Raw genomic sequence first — 15234 nt, forward strand, 5'->3', positions numbered from 1 at the left:
GTCCTAAACGCTACCTGCTGATAGCCATCAGACACACAAAGAGCAGAAAACAGACGAGGTCAGATAAGGAAGGAAAGACAGAAAGGAGGAAGAACGTCACGTCTGCACAAACACACACACACACACACACACACACACACACACACACACACACACACACACACACACAGCAAACGACGCGAACCGATCATAAACTGATCTGACGTCAAGTTTGTTTGTTTGTGGCGACTACTTTCTCTTCAGTTAATGATCTCAGTGCGTCGGGTCATGACAGGAGGAGACACATCATTCATTCATTCATTCATTCATTCATTCATTCATTCATTCATTCATTCATTCATCCTTTTCCTGTATTCCGTCTCTTTCCAGTAACTTCCACTCCTGTCTTGTTTCTCACCCAGGTGTGTGTTGACTTTCACTGGCACCTTAAAGGCTCTCCTGTGTGTGTGTGTGTGTGTGTGTGTGTGTGTGATGACTGGATGCTTTGTCAGACTGAATGTTTTCGTGTGTGAAATGTGTGACTCTCTGAGGCTGTTTTGTGAACTTTGCCTCTTTATTAATTCTTTCTGATGAGTCGTTAATTCACTGTTTGTGTTGGTGTTGGTTTTGTGTTGTTTGTGTTTACAGTTAGTAGCGTTTGTACATACAGGTGTGATGGTAGAGAGTCATTAACAGCCTCTCTCTCTCTCTCTGCAGTGATCTCAGTATGAATAATCTGACTATGTTGTCCAGTGGAGCTCTGTCCAACCTGCACTTTCTGGAGGAGCTGTGAGTCACACACACACACACACACACACACACACACACACACACACACACACACACACACACACACACACAGGTTAACTTTATTGTGTTCAGGAGGTGATTCAAATTCTGGGAATCCCAGTGTGAAACAAAGCCACAAGATTTCCAGGTCTGGACCAGAAACGTTTTGTGACGTCTTACAAACGAACCAATCACAGAGACTCTCTGGCATCCTGTCTAATACTGTTAGGACATGAGACAAACCGTAGATGGACTTGAAGACTATGAACCTCAATACATTGAGTAGGCCTATTCCCACGCAGCCTGAAGACATGTACCCAGATTATGAGTTATGGCCATTTTCTTGTTTAGCCCAGAACCTTGCTTATTGGTTGATGGTGGCCATGTTTTCAACTGAGCTCGTTCATGATAGAAATGTGTACTTCAGTCCCACAATGACAACAAGCCGACCTGGTGTTGGGGCGTGCCGTTTCCAAATTGACAATTCTGGGTCTCCACAGCGGTGCCACCTTCTGCCCGGTTTGGTTCATGTTTCTTGGAAGCGTGCATTGTTTCCACTTATTGGAAGTGTCATGTTTTCAGGTCTTGGCAATTTGAGCTGCAGCATAAGACAACAACAAACAATAATACTAATAAACTGTCACAAACCCAGAAGGTTTCCAGCCCCTCTGGGCTTGAACCCTCATGAATGTTGGAAGAGAGGATTTCATACTGTGGAGATCAAGAGCGAACTGCTCCACTTGAGGCATGATGGGAGGTGAGGATGGTGTTTTATATCTGGCAGCATTCAGGTGCAAACGAGCTTCTGGCTACCTGCAGCCCTGCTAACAACCTGCACCACATCATGTGCAGCCTGGGCTCTGTCCAGACTGGAGGTCCAACGACTGCAGTTTAATATGCAGTCCTGTGTTTTATACCAACAATAAAGCAGAACCCTCTATCCTGAAGTGAGGTCTGTCTCAGTGTCTTTTTTCCTCCAGCTATGACCAAAGTCTGCAAGAGTCCAGAAGTCCAGGAGCCGGACCTTTGGCTTCAGGAAGACGTGTGTGACTGACAGGCGTTTAGTGGTCATCTGTGTAATGCATATGTTCTATCAGACTGCCTTGTTGAGCATTGAGCTGTCTGTCCCCTCAGATGTCTTCATGAACTCCGGTCAGTCACCGAAAGACTGAGACGGATGATACTTAGCGAGGGCGTCTGAGCGGGTGACGAGCTCAGATATCTGTGAAGACATGATATCTAATCCCATCCCTCCTCACCTGCTGGCAGTGTCATATCATGTATGGACACTTTCAGAACATTAAACTCTCCAGACTGCAGTTGATGGACAAAATGAAAACAGAGAGAGGGACGGAGCAGTGGAGAGACATGGAGACAGAGCCAGGGAGGGAGGGTTGAGCCGGCGAACAGCTGACCTCACAGAGACCTGAACATGACTCTGACTGCTGTTCTGCTCTGCTGCCAGCTATGTGTGTTTATATGTGTGTCTGCGTGTGTGTGATATTTGTCACCGTGGCGTGAGAAACGTCACTACGGCGATAGGACACCACAGAGATGCATGCTGGGTACTTGCGGACTGGCTGAACTCTGTGTGGCCTCTGAAAACAAACAGACCGACAGGACCCGTTAAAACTCAGAGCTTCTACTGGTTTTAAAGGAAAGACTTAGTGGGAACATCATGTTTACTGGGCAGCAAAGATACTGATTGACACCTGAACTAATCATGGTGTTAACTAATGGAGTACACTGTACTACAGAGTATTAATACACTAACACAGTATTTTCCCCTTTTTTTGCAGTTCTGAATAGTTTTATTTATCCTCAATGTTTATCTATTTTTATAGTGAAATATTTGGATCCTTAACTTCAGTAAAAGTACCAATACTCTGTTCCAAGTAAAAGTCCTGCATTAAAAACATTACCTCAGTAAAAGTGAGTATAATGAGGATTCAAGTGTTGTCCTCTTGTCTCTGGTCTCTTTAGATTATTGTGTCCCCTGTGTCTGCTGTCCTCTTGTCCTCTGGTCTCTTTAGATCATTGTGTCTCCTCGTTCATGTCTCCTCAGGACGTTCCTGTTGGAGTTGCTTGAGGTGGAGCTCATTTTAAACTAATGATTCTTTTCATTCTGGATCAATCAGCTGATCATTTCCTCCATCGATCGATCGATTGTTTGGTTTGGAAACATTGTGAAAACAGTGAGAAATGTGGTCACAATGAGTCCAAAGTGACGCCTTCACCATGTTTGTTTGGTCCAACCAAATGATTACAAACACATTCAGATCATTGAGAAGAAAAACATCAAATCAAACATCTGAGACAACATCAGATGATTCCACAGCAAAGATCGATGAAGAGTTTCAGCTTTTTTTGTAGAAAACCTAACATTTCTCTTCTTGTGTTCTGTGTATAAAAATAATGAATTTGTAAAGTAACTCGTCTGTTTCTGTCACACATTTCATTCATTTCAGGCTCTGTCTGCTTCAAACAGGTAGAAAAGTTAAGCACATTTTATTGTATTAAATGGATTTTAAAGTTGCACTGCAGTATTTACAACAGGCTAATGCTGTTTAGAGAAAGTGGTTTTGGCTCACCACGTGTGGCACTCCTCTGCACAAAAGAACAGCTCTCAGGTCATGTTAGTTTTCATGCTGAAAGTTTCAGAGGAGAGATTCCAGTAAATAGTCTCAGCCTTCAACTCCCTCTGCCTTTTTCAGGCGTTTGGCGGGAAACGATCTGTCATTCATCCCCAGAGGAGCATTCACGGGCCTCTACAACCTGAAAGTGCTGTAAGTTCATATACACACACGCATGCACGCACACACACACACACACACACACCCACACACCGTAATGATGTGTGGTATACATCACCTCAGTCCTGAATCTAGTCTAACCATAAACCTGCGATTCCAGCTCTTAACCTTAAACCAGTCCTTTGAAGCAGCAGCTAAAATGTCCTCACAAAGCATAAGTGTCCTCGCTGTCATGGGTCCTCACAACGACGGCCACACACACACACACACACACACACACACACACACACACACACACACAGAGTCACAGTGTGTGTGTTTACTGGTGCTAATCATTCACAGAGACACTTTGAAGATTTCATGAGTTTTTGGGTTTGATGAAGAGTTTCTACAGTTCAGAACAACACTTCAGTTCACTGTTTACGCTTCACACGTACACTTGTATCAAATAAATTATTATTATTATTCATTTCAACTGGTTGTTTCTGTAATGACGTCCATTCCTCTGCTCTCTGTTGGCTCGGTTATCATTTATTCAACTGTTACACACAAACAGCACAGTTACTGTATAGTTTCTACCACAGCGACTGCTACAGCTAACTGCTACTGTTAGCACTGGTACGACTACCATTGCTGCTCCCACAGCCACATTAACCAGTGAGACACAACATTAGCTGTCGGTGTCCTACTGAGGCCCCATCGACTGTGCTGTTCCCATTAAGCCCAGTGCAACCAGTACTCCTCTCGTCTGTAAGACACTGCTTTTAATGACATTAGTCAGGTTGTCCAAACCATCTGACCTGCAGTGGACTCGTCTTTGTCCTTCAGTCTCTTTTTCTTCTTCCCTCCATTTGTTAACTTGTTGTGTGTTTTCAGGATGCTTCAGAACAACCAGCTGAAGTCTGTCCCCGCTGAGGCCTTCAACAACCTGCACAACCTGCAGTCGCTGTGAGACACACACACACACACACACACACACACACACACACACACACACACACACACACACACACACACACACACACACACACACATCTTTCCATCACTTCTGGGGGCAATAAATAGACTTACATTCATTTCCTGGAGACTTACCCTAACCCTAATCATAACCATAACCATGACTAACCTAAACCAAACCTTTACCCATATCACACCCACAATGTGACTGTAAACAGATTTATGTCCCCACAACATCAGTAATACACACACCCACAGACACACACACACACACAGACACACACACACACACACACACACACACACACACACACACACACACACACACTCATCATTTTGTCTCATTTTACCCTTTGGTGGAAAGGAATCTTCAGTCACACACAGCATGCATGTGTGTGTGTGTGTGTGTGTGTGTGTGTGTGTGTGTGTGTGTGTGTGTGTGTGTGTGTGTGTGTGTAGACCTGTATATTAATGTATGCAGTCCAGACAGTGTGTTCCCTCAGTCTGATAACACACAGTAATTATACTGAAACTGTACCTGTACCTGAGTGTGTGTGTGTGTGTCTGTGTGTGTGTGTGTGTCTGTGTGTGTGTGTGTGTGTGTGTGTTGTGTAGATAAGGGCATAAGAATGGAGACGTCTGAGTCTTTCTTTTTGTCTAAGGTCTCTCGCTCTTTCTCTCTCGTTTATCTGATGGACCATTATGTGAAGTCCCATCCTCTTTCTGTGTGTGAACAGAGGACATATTGTCAAGACAGACAGACAGACAGACAGACAGACAGACAGACAGACAGACAGTCGGACAGACAGGACATGTTTATGTTTGATGACCTGAAGCTCACAGGTCTTTAACCTGTGACTTTTCTACCTGAACACAAAGATAGACCAACATAGAACTAGATGAACGGGAACGTGACGAGCTCGTGTTTGCAAAGACATAAAAACTGTGACAGACCAGAGGTGGAGTGTACATTTACTCAAGTAATGACTTAAGTACAAACGCAAGCTACTTGTACTTTCCTTGAGTATTTCCATTTTATACAACCTTATTCCTCTGAGGTTAATACATGGACTCAGAAAACTGCTGTCAGGAGACACAGTTTGATTACTGATGATTGATTCTGGTTTTATTTATGTTTGAGTCCAGACTGATCATAACTCTTACGTGCAGTATGTGAAGTGTGAGTACTTCCTCCAGCACTGGCCCGGTGAGGATGGACCTGCAGTCTGGACTCAGACTGTTGTGGCCTGTCTTCAGATTCTCCAGGATGGAGTTGACTGAAAGTCTCGACTTTGGACTTTTTAAGACTGTGTCTTTTTCTTTCTTCCTGTCACACATTAAACTTCAGCCCTTTATTTTAGAGATTCTGTTTTAAAAAGCTTTTACTTTGAAGACCAAGGAGGAAGTAGGAACACAAAGTTGAAATTTAAGACAAAATTGTACCAATTAAAAAAAAAAAATAGGCAGTTACAAGTAAAAGCCTTTCTTAAGTTAAATTACCAAAGTATCATCAGTAGAATGTATTTCAAGTGTGAGCAGTAAAAGTATTCATCCTGCAGTAAAAAAGTCTCCTGTGACTGATTCTTTGTGATATTATTAGATATTTAATACTGAAGCTTCAATGTTAGAGCAGCATTTTCCTGTTGGAGCTGCTGCAGGTGGAGATACTTTCAAATACTTCATATACAGTTAACTAGTTTTGGCCAGTGGGGCCGACCGTAGGGGTCTGGCCCCTCCAAATGGTCACAGGATATATATTGTATTTTTTTATCTAATTTTTCCATTTTTTGCAAAATAATATTAGCTACTTGAGTCTTGGTCAATAAATGAAACCATCTGGGTCATTGGCAGAACTCGCAGTTTTTAGAAAATGTCTGGAAATTATAAAAGCTGCTCTTTTATTTGAAGCCAAAAAGGTCGGAAACCATCCGTTTTATCTTTGACAAGCCAATTTTTACTCTTATCACATGTTTCAATGCAAAAATAGAACCTGTAGAGCAAGAGATGTTAAATAAATGTTGTGAAGTAAAAAGTAAAATATTTTCCTCTGAACTGTGAAGTATAAACGAGCAGAACTCAAAACTTTACGTACTTTAAGTACAGTACTTGTACATACGCAGTACGTAGTTTCTGGTTGCTACATCTCCTGCTTCGCTGTCTCGTGTCCATTATCAAATATTTTTTTGTTCTCAGAGTGAGCATAAAAACAATTTCATAGTCACGAGAAATTAATTTCAACAAATCGTTGAATGATGTCAAGATCACAAGAGTTTTCATTTGATCATGATGTTATTTTCTGGTTTCAGTCGATAATAATGATTCATAATTTTAGCTCTTATTCCTCGTGTGGCTGCTGAGTCAATGCATCAGCACTGACTGACACACACACACACACACACACACACACACACACACACACACACACACACACACACACACACACACACACACACACACACACAGGCTCTCAGCAATAAGTCTGAGCTCATTAAAATCCCTAGGTTTTGCCTGAGAGCTTGTTGGCCGGTGGAGTGGTGCTCGAGCAGCCTGTCGATCATTCCTCAGTGCTGTTCAAACACTTGACCTCTAATGTTCCTCTTAAACTGCTTCAAATTGAGGTGAAGCCTCGTGTTTTATATTCCGAGCCTCACTATGAAGCCTCGTGTACGTATTGATAGTAGATGTTTTCTGTCAGCAGTTTGGTTTCTTCCCACTTTCTTCTCCTGATGCTTCCTCTCTGATGAAGGCAAGTAGTATTGTATAAACTTAATTTATACAAAACTCTTCAAAACAAAGTTACAAGTGCTTGGTTGAACCAAGTCAAACATTTCAGACCCTCAAATAAAATCATACCATTAGAATTGTTACAAAAACCCAACAACAATAGGTTTTGCACTGTTTTGCAATATGACACAATTTTTCCTGTGTTGTATTGTTTTTTCTACTCTGCAAAAGTACAAACACTGTATTTGGCAATAATATTCTTATAATCTCTTTTTTATTCTCTGTTATTTTTTTTACTGTCATTTTTATCTAAAAAGAGTAAAACTAAACTTTGTATTTCTCTCTGTAGACGCCTGGATGCCAACCACATCTCCAGCGTTCCCATTGGCTGTTTCTCTGGCCTGCGCTCGCTCCGCCACTTGTGGTTGGACGATAACTCTTTGACGGAGGTGCCGGTGGAGGCTCTGAATGAGCTGCCCGCCCTGCAGGCCATGACACTTGCCCTGAACCACATCAGCCATATCCCAGATCACGCCTTCAACAAGCTGGGCCGCCTGGTGGTTCTGTACGTACAACACGAACACACTGACAGGTCAAAAACAGGCCTGAAAATCAGCACAGAATTCAGTTTTCAGGGTTAAAAGAAATCCTCAAATCTGCTGGACTTTATTTAAGAAATGCCCAAACAGCAGATCAACAAGGTTTCTGTTGAGGGTGAGAACTGGGCGAGCTGGTAGATGAGAAGACTCCTGTCATGGCTGCCTGAGAGTCTCCGGGTAGTCTCATATTTTCCAGCAGGACATTTTAAACTTTGTCCAACATGGAGGTTCATCAAGTCAATATATTATGGGACTGACTTCACATTAAATTCAACACCGTCTTGTGATGTGAGTTGACAATAACTCAACTCCTCCACCTGATTTACCTCCATTAAAGCACATTAAAGCACATGAAGCTCCTCTGTCGGCTGAGTTATGGATCCTTCTGTTTGTAAGAACAGATCAAAACAAATCAGCCGAGTGTTTGGACTCACAGACTTTGTCCTTCTGCTCTTTGAGCTTCTTCTTCTGCTCCTCTGGTCTGCTTTGACTGGAGGAGGTGAAAGAAAGATAAAGGAAGAAGGAGAAGAGAACAGATGAGAAGAGGAGAAGGAGCTGAAAGGAGGTGGAGGAAAAAGGAGGAAAGAACTAAAGAAGAAGAAAAGATAGGTGTTTGTAGCTTAGACAGTTGGTTAGCCTCTAAGTGAGTTAGTTGGTAGCCATGTTAGTGACTTAGTTAGTTAGCAAGTAAGTTAGCCAGCATGTTCAGCAGTTGGTTAGAGGAGCGTAAGCTAGACAGATTGCCAGTTGGTTATTTGTGTAGCTAAAAAGTAAGCTCTCCATGATTGTTAGGTTATCCAGTAGGTTAATCAGCTGGTTTACCGTTTGGTTTACAGATAGGTTAGCCCTTAGGTTAAACTGTTTGTTAGTAGTAAGTTAGATACTTGTTAAGCAACTAGATCATCCAGCAAGTTAGCATTAAATTAGTCAGTGGGTTTGCCAGTTGCTTAGCTGTACATTAGCTGAAAAGTCAGTCAGTTGTAGTAGGTTGCCAAGTACACAGGTAAGTTAGCCACAAGGTTAGTCAGTTGGTTGGTAAGGTAGCTAGTAGGTTATTGAGCTAATAAGGTTAACCACTAAGTTAACATTAGCCAGTCAGTTAGCGCCGAGCTAGTTAGCGGTAGTTATTCGTTTGTTTGGACAGATGGAAAGTGAATTAACTGAACTTGTGTGTACCCAGTTTTCCTCTTTAGATTTACACAAAGACTTTTTGGTAATATTTTTGTTTGAGCCTGTGTGTGTGTGTGTGTGTGTGTGTGTGTGTGTGTGTGTGTGTGTGTGTGTGTGGACTGTTGCTAGGAGCTGTCGCTGCATTCTGCACTAAGTTTAACTGTGACTGTCCCTGACTGTCTGTAATAGCTCCTTAATAACATGCAAAACTCTGTGTGTGTGTGTGTGTGTGTGTGTGTGTGTGTGTGTGTGTGTGTGTGTGTGTGTGTGTGTGATGGCATTCAGCGCGGCAGCATTGAAGTCTGCTGTCATTTCTTTTGTCCAATCGGCTTGAAGCTAATTTGCATGAAATTACCAAAAGAAAAAAAACCTTCTTGAGAGGCCCCGGGGCCCCTTTTAAAAGGACACACGCACGCGCGCGCGCACACACACACACACACACACACACACACACACACTCGTCAGTCTTTAATCAGTCTCTCTCTCTCTCCATAGGCATCTCAACAACAATAGGATCGTTTCCATGGGAACGAACTGCTTCCACGGACTCCACAGTTTGGAGACGCTGTGAGTTTGCTTGCGCGCGTGTGTGCTTGTGTGTGTTTTGGGAGGATTTGGAGAAGTCAGGGTTGAGTTGGGGTCAGGGCAAAGGGTTAGGAGATGAGAGGGAGTTTTAATTTATACATTTGTAAAGAACACTAAGCAGGATTTATTCAAACGTGCTCCGAAAGTTTGTGAAATCTTTGTTTATCTTCCTCATTGTCAAACGGGAGCATCTGATTGGTCCAATCCGTCCTGTGGTCAGCTGTTCATGTTTTGTTCTTCAAAAAATGTGAATACAAGAACTAATTTAACCAGACAGATGACTTCTTTAACTTGAATGTTAAGAAAGTCTCTAATCTTAAGTTGTTTTAAGTAAACTTATTCATTTACAGTGAAGCCGTTATCCAGATACTTGCCTGAGAGGATATTTCTTTGAACAGCGTCTCCTTTGCATTAATAGCGCAGGTCTTTGGTGGCTCAGGAAGAACTCAGCTGTGGTAGGAGAGTCCGTGTCTCCCTTTAAGAGCAAAGAGACATTTTTATATGTTCAAAATTTAAGATATCAGCGGCGCCGAGCAGTTAGCATCTGAATTCAGCAACCAGTTCCGGATATTAGAGAGTCAGAGACAGATTAACCTGTGTGTGTTTATGTTGGTGTGTGTAATCTGAGGAATTTGTGTGTGTGTGTGTGTGTGTGTGTGTGTGTGTGTGTGTGTGTGTGTGAGTGTGTGTGTATAGAAATGTTTCTGTTTTCTCAGTCAACCAGAGAAGCAGTTTTAAACACACAAACACACACTGCCTTCATTTGGAAATACTTCTGTATGTGTGTGTGTGGCTCTGTGTGTGGCCCTGGCTTTATGCTAATCATAATTACCATTCATGCACACACACACACACACACACACACACACACACACACACACACACACACACACACACACACACACACACACACACACACAGAGGCAGCATGTGTTGTGTGTGTGTGTCAGGAGGCTGTATACCTGTACGATCAGCAATAATAAACTGCACCAGGGACTCATGTTCATCTGAAACTATGAACACAAACAGAGAGAAGAAGAAAACAGAAAAAACTAAATGAATCCAACAAGCTCAGTTCAGCCTTAAAGGAGAAGACAACCAGGTTTCCCTTCTCTCGCCCACCTCAGCGTTACCTAAGCCCCTGCTGCCAAAATTAGGATTTCTGGTTCCAGTAAGTGAGCAGAAAACCCAAAATCCAGCTTTCAAAACATCCCTTTAGAAACTTCTGAAGCGCCACAAAAGCACTGCAACTGTCTGAGGCTTCCACAACACGAGACCCCCAGAAACCACCAGAACTGGACTGGAGACGCCTGTCAATCAAGACAGATACATTCCTAAACAGCATTAAAGGAATAATTCAACACATTTGGAACTGGGACCTCACCTGCACGGAGGACCATCATCCTGGTTTCTGTCAGGGCACACTGGATGAGAACCGGGAGACTCCAAAAACCAAATTATAACACTAGTGCACACGTAAACATGCTCGATGCAGAGTTTCTAACATTATCTATAGAAGGAATTCACAGCACTGTGGCTGCAGGACGCTGATGTTCCACTGCATGCACACTATCAAAACCTGCTGAACCCAATCAGCATGCTCCATTTACAGCATGACACTATGAAAATTAAGACTTTTCAAAAAACTCTGCATCTCCCATGAGCCCCTAAACTGACAGACTCTTCTGATTCAGCTCTCACCCAATCATAACCTTCCAGATTCCAGCAATACTTTGGCAGAACAAGACTGTTGTTGCAAATCATCCTCTGGACACCACACACACGTACTCACACACTGCACACCAGACTGAAACAATTTCAATTTAATGGTATTTTCACAGCTTCATTCCTCACGATGTATGTGTGTGTAATAGCCACCTGCATCCCAGAGATGGATGAGAGGACCTAATTGAAGCCATGTGTAGACTGGGAGAATGCTCTAGTCTGTACTGGTGATGAAAGAGGAGAACAAGGCACAGTTAAATGTTTCTTTAATAAACTGAAAGACGGAAAGCAGAAAGAAGATTAAGCTAAACATCAGGTTTGAAACACAAACATTTACATGAAACGCTTTTCCATTCCCACAGCATGGAGGGCTCTCATTCCCAGTATACAGCTCACATTCCTAATAGCTGTATTACCAGTCTGGAGATGGTATTCCCAGTATGGACCTACCATTGCCTGCTCTAGATGTGACATTTCCCAGCATAGAGTTACAGTCGGTATTAGCAGTCTCTGGAGCTGGAATATTCTCAGTTTAGAGTTGGTTTTCCCAGTCTAGAGTCGACATTTCCAGTCTACAGCTCACAATTCCCTGTGCAGATCTGCTATTCCCAGTCCAGATTTGACTTTTTCCAGTACGTGTTTAGTACTTCCTATCTAGAGCTGACATTCTCAGTATATAGTATAGTTGATATTCCCAGTTTAGAGTTCAGAGTTGACCATTTCTAGTGCGGATCTTGTGTTCCGTTCCCTGTACAGTGAGTATTACCAGTCCAGGGCAGACTAAATCCAGCATGAAGTTGGTATTCCCAGCCTAGTTCTGACAGAATTTCTAGTGCAGATCCAGTATTCCCATTAAAAGTTGACCCCTGATTTGCATCTGATGTTCCAAGTTGAACCTGTTGCCGCTGGTTAAGAGCTGACATTACCAGTATGTTCCCAGTCACCATTCCCAGCAGAGTTGACCCCTGGTTTAAAGGTATGATGTTCCCAGTTTAGCTGGATCATATCTTTTGCAGCAGAAATCCCAGCTGAGAGCTGACAGTTCCAGTGCAGAGCGAGTATTCCCAGTGTGTATGTGTACTGCCTGTGTGTACTGCATGTGTGTATAACTTCTCCTCTGTGTCTCAGGGATTTGAACTACAACAGTCTGGTGGAGTTTCCGACGGCGGTCCGCTCGCTCAGCCACCTCAAAGAGCTGTGAGTGTGAACTCTGTCATTGTCTTTGACCTCATGACTGATGACGTCTGTGAATACACAACACAAGCAAACACAAACAGAACTTCCTGTTTAAGTTACTCGCTTTGGCTGCTTACAATAATGGTGGTTAACGGTTGATGATGATGATTTTAATGTCAAACAGAAGCTGAAGAAGTACATTTACTCAAGTACTGTGTTTGTTTTGGGCTGAGTTAACAGATGGACTCCAAACGTGGACGCAGATTTGGATGGTTTGAATAATAAAAGGATTTATTGTCACAGAAAAGATCAGTGCAGATCCAGGACAGAGCAGCCAGGGGAGGTGAGTCAGGTGGGCAGACTCTGCAGGTAGATTCACAAGGAAGATGAACCTAAGACACAAGGAGGAAGTAGTTTACTCAGAAAAAAGGCAAAGCTAAAGCAAAGAACAAGATGCTAAGAGAGCTAAATGTTGGAGTTTCCAGGCTAATGAGTACAAGAAATTGGTGAGAGCAACCAGACATTTATCCTGTGGCTGCTGATTGGAGGATTGGCTGCAGCTGTGGTGGCTGATTGGCACGAGGATCAGGTGCAGGTGAGCCATGATTGAGCCTACGTTTACACTCAGGGAAAACGCATAAGTTTTCATGCAATTTGGCCTAACCCTAACCCTAACCCGAGTTTTCATGGAAAACGATCTTTTTTAAAAACTCAAACCAAAGTGGAGATTTCTGAAAAAGCTGATGTGTTGGCGTGTAAACAGGGTTAAACGGCATTTTAGGTTAGGAAACGTCACAACATGCCACTGAAAATACTTAATGTCATGTGAGCGACCTGTATTTTCACTCACACCCACAGGTTTGGCAAAGTTATGATGCGCTCGAAGCCGTAATTATCCGGGTTCATGTAAACGACAACATTTATGAAAACGATGTTGTGTGCACGATGTTATTTTTGAAAACGGAGGGGCTAAAATATCCGTTTTCCAAAATACCTGCTACGTGTAAACGTAGGGTGAGAAGGAACTGCCTAGTCCACACACACACACACACACACACACAAAGAAGAGGAGACACAGGGAGAGGACTGAAGAGACACAAAGGGACAAAAACACAAGGACACACACAACACACTCACAGATCCCTGTGTTATCAAAGATCACTGTTCACAGTCTGTTTGTGTTGTTAGTCAGAAGCAGCAGATGTGATTTACACCAAACACAAAAAAACTACTACAACAACGTGGTTTCATTTAATACCTGTTCAAGACTCAGAGATGTCAAAGTATCCAGTGTTTCACAGCAAACGTCTGTAAAGTTCAGTGATCAGCCACAGGACACATTTTACTGCACAAAGAGTACTTTTACTGCTAGTACTTTAAGTATGTACTTTTAAACCGAAGCAAGACAATGAATGGAGGACTTTTAGTTCTGAGTATTTTTTGTATCAGTAATGACAGAATGAGAAGGTCTGAGTCCTCAGTGGTTTACCACAAAGAGATCAGGAGTGATGGACGGAGGAAAACTAATTCTGCTGTTTCCTGTTTAGTGGTTTCCATAGTAACAACATCCAGTCCATCCCGGAGCACGCCTTCACTGGGAACCCCTCGCTCATCACCATGTGGGTACCGCTGACTCATCTGAAATATCTCCGGTGTTCAGACCCAACTGAAGGTCCACTCAGGCCCGTAAGGGCACCTTGAGTTGGGATGAAGTGATGATGAACTTTTAGAATTAATCACGCTTCGTTTTATTTCCCTCTTTTAATGTCTTTTCATTTGTTTGTGTTTCTTTTGTATCTTAGGTGACGTAAAGTAAACAGATGCTGAGTGACTCTTCTTCAGTCACTAACTCTTGTTCAGTTTCCACATGTGTCATTTTACTCAAGGTTTTTGTGCATCTATATTTTTTTTATAGATTTTTCTACGACAACCCGATCCAGTCTGTCGGACCATCTGCCTTTCAGAACCTTCCGGAGCTGCGAACACTGTGAGGAATGCACAAAATCAACACAGTTAAACCTCTGCTCAATTACTTGAAGTCACCAAACTTCATGAGCAAAAAAGGATGAGAACGGTGGAACACACAGATGTCAATCAAGCTGTGTGGACACGCCCACACAGTCCAGTTTTAATTGGGCAGAAAGTGAAAACACCTGTGTGTGCTGCACAGCCGACATTTGACTTGTCAAAGCAGGAACAGCACATCTGTAACCGATTGGTGCGCCTCGCTGTCAATCATCAGATCAGATCAATAGCCCTGGTCCTCATTAACAAATTGAGCCGTCACACATGGTCGTAGCTGCTCCCTGCATGATGTTTCAGTGATCTGAGCAACATGTGAGCATCACTGTGCTTTGGTCTCATTGTCCTTGATGAGAAATGGAAAATATAAACCTTTAATACTGAAACCCTTCATTTCACATAAATCCTCTTGGTGATTCTGGAAAATAAAATGTGCAGCACATCCTGATTCGAACAAGAAAGTCGTAACAGGAAGAGGCCTAAAATGTAAGCGATGGTTTGTCTCCCAAAATTGATTAAGGCTAATGTCATCCATCTTTAATCGTGTCCTCTGAAGTTAGTTTGATGGTTCTGAGTTTCTCATAAATTTTGATCTGCATTTCTATCAGAGTATCAGAAAACTTTAACTTTCAGTTTGTGAGCTCTCCTTCATCAGGATGAGACCAGTCCAATATGCTGATTCAGGGTTAGCCGCCGCCTCAGTAAATCAGATGCTAAACAGATGAAGAATGTAAACACAAAGCGAACGAAAAGCG

At 42.7% G+C, this 15234-nt stretch overlaps 1 protein-coding gene across 1 annotated transcript in view; it reads left to right on the top strand.

Moving 5' to 3' along the window:
* The first annotated feature begins 702 nt into the window (after nucleotides 1-702).
* LOC139350481 (leucine-rich repeat-containing G-protein coupled receptor 5-like) overlaps nucleotides 703-15234 on the top strand; it is a 21244-nt gene continuing 6712 nt past the window's right edge. Inside the window, exons 1-8 of the mRNA XM_070991933.1 lie at nucleotides 703-768; nucleotides 3483-3554; nucleotides 4398-4469; nucleotides 7552-7767; nucleotides 9467-9538; nucleotides 12410-12478; nucleotides 14005-14076; nucleotides 14373-14444. Of these exons, the coding sequence (XP_070848034.1) occupies nucleotides 707-768; nucleotides 3483-3554; nucleotides 4398-4469; nucleotides 7552-7767; nucleotides 9467-9538; nucleotides 12410-12478; nucleotides 14005-14076; nucleotides 14373-14444 (707 nt within the window). The 5' untranslated portion in view covers nucleotides 703-706. The remainder of the gene's footprint in view (nucleotides 769-3482; nucleotides 3555-4397; nucleotides 4470-7551; nucleotides 7768-9466; nucleotides 9539-12409; nucleotides 12479-14004; nucleotides 14077-14372; nucleotides 14445-15234) is intronic.

The sequence above is a fragment of the Chaetodon trifascialis genome, chromosome 22, assembly GCF_039877785.1.
Source record: "Chaetodon trifascialis isolate fChaTrf1 chromosome 22, fChaTrf1.hap1, whole genome shotgun sequence".
Taxonomy (NCBI): Eukaryota; Metazoa; Chordata; class Actinopteri; order Chaetodontiformes; family Chaetodontidae; genus Chaetodon; species Chaetodon trifascialis.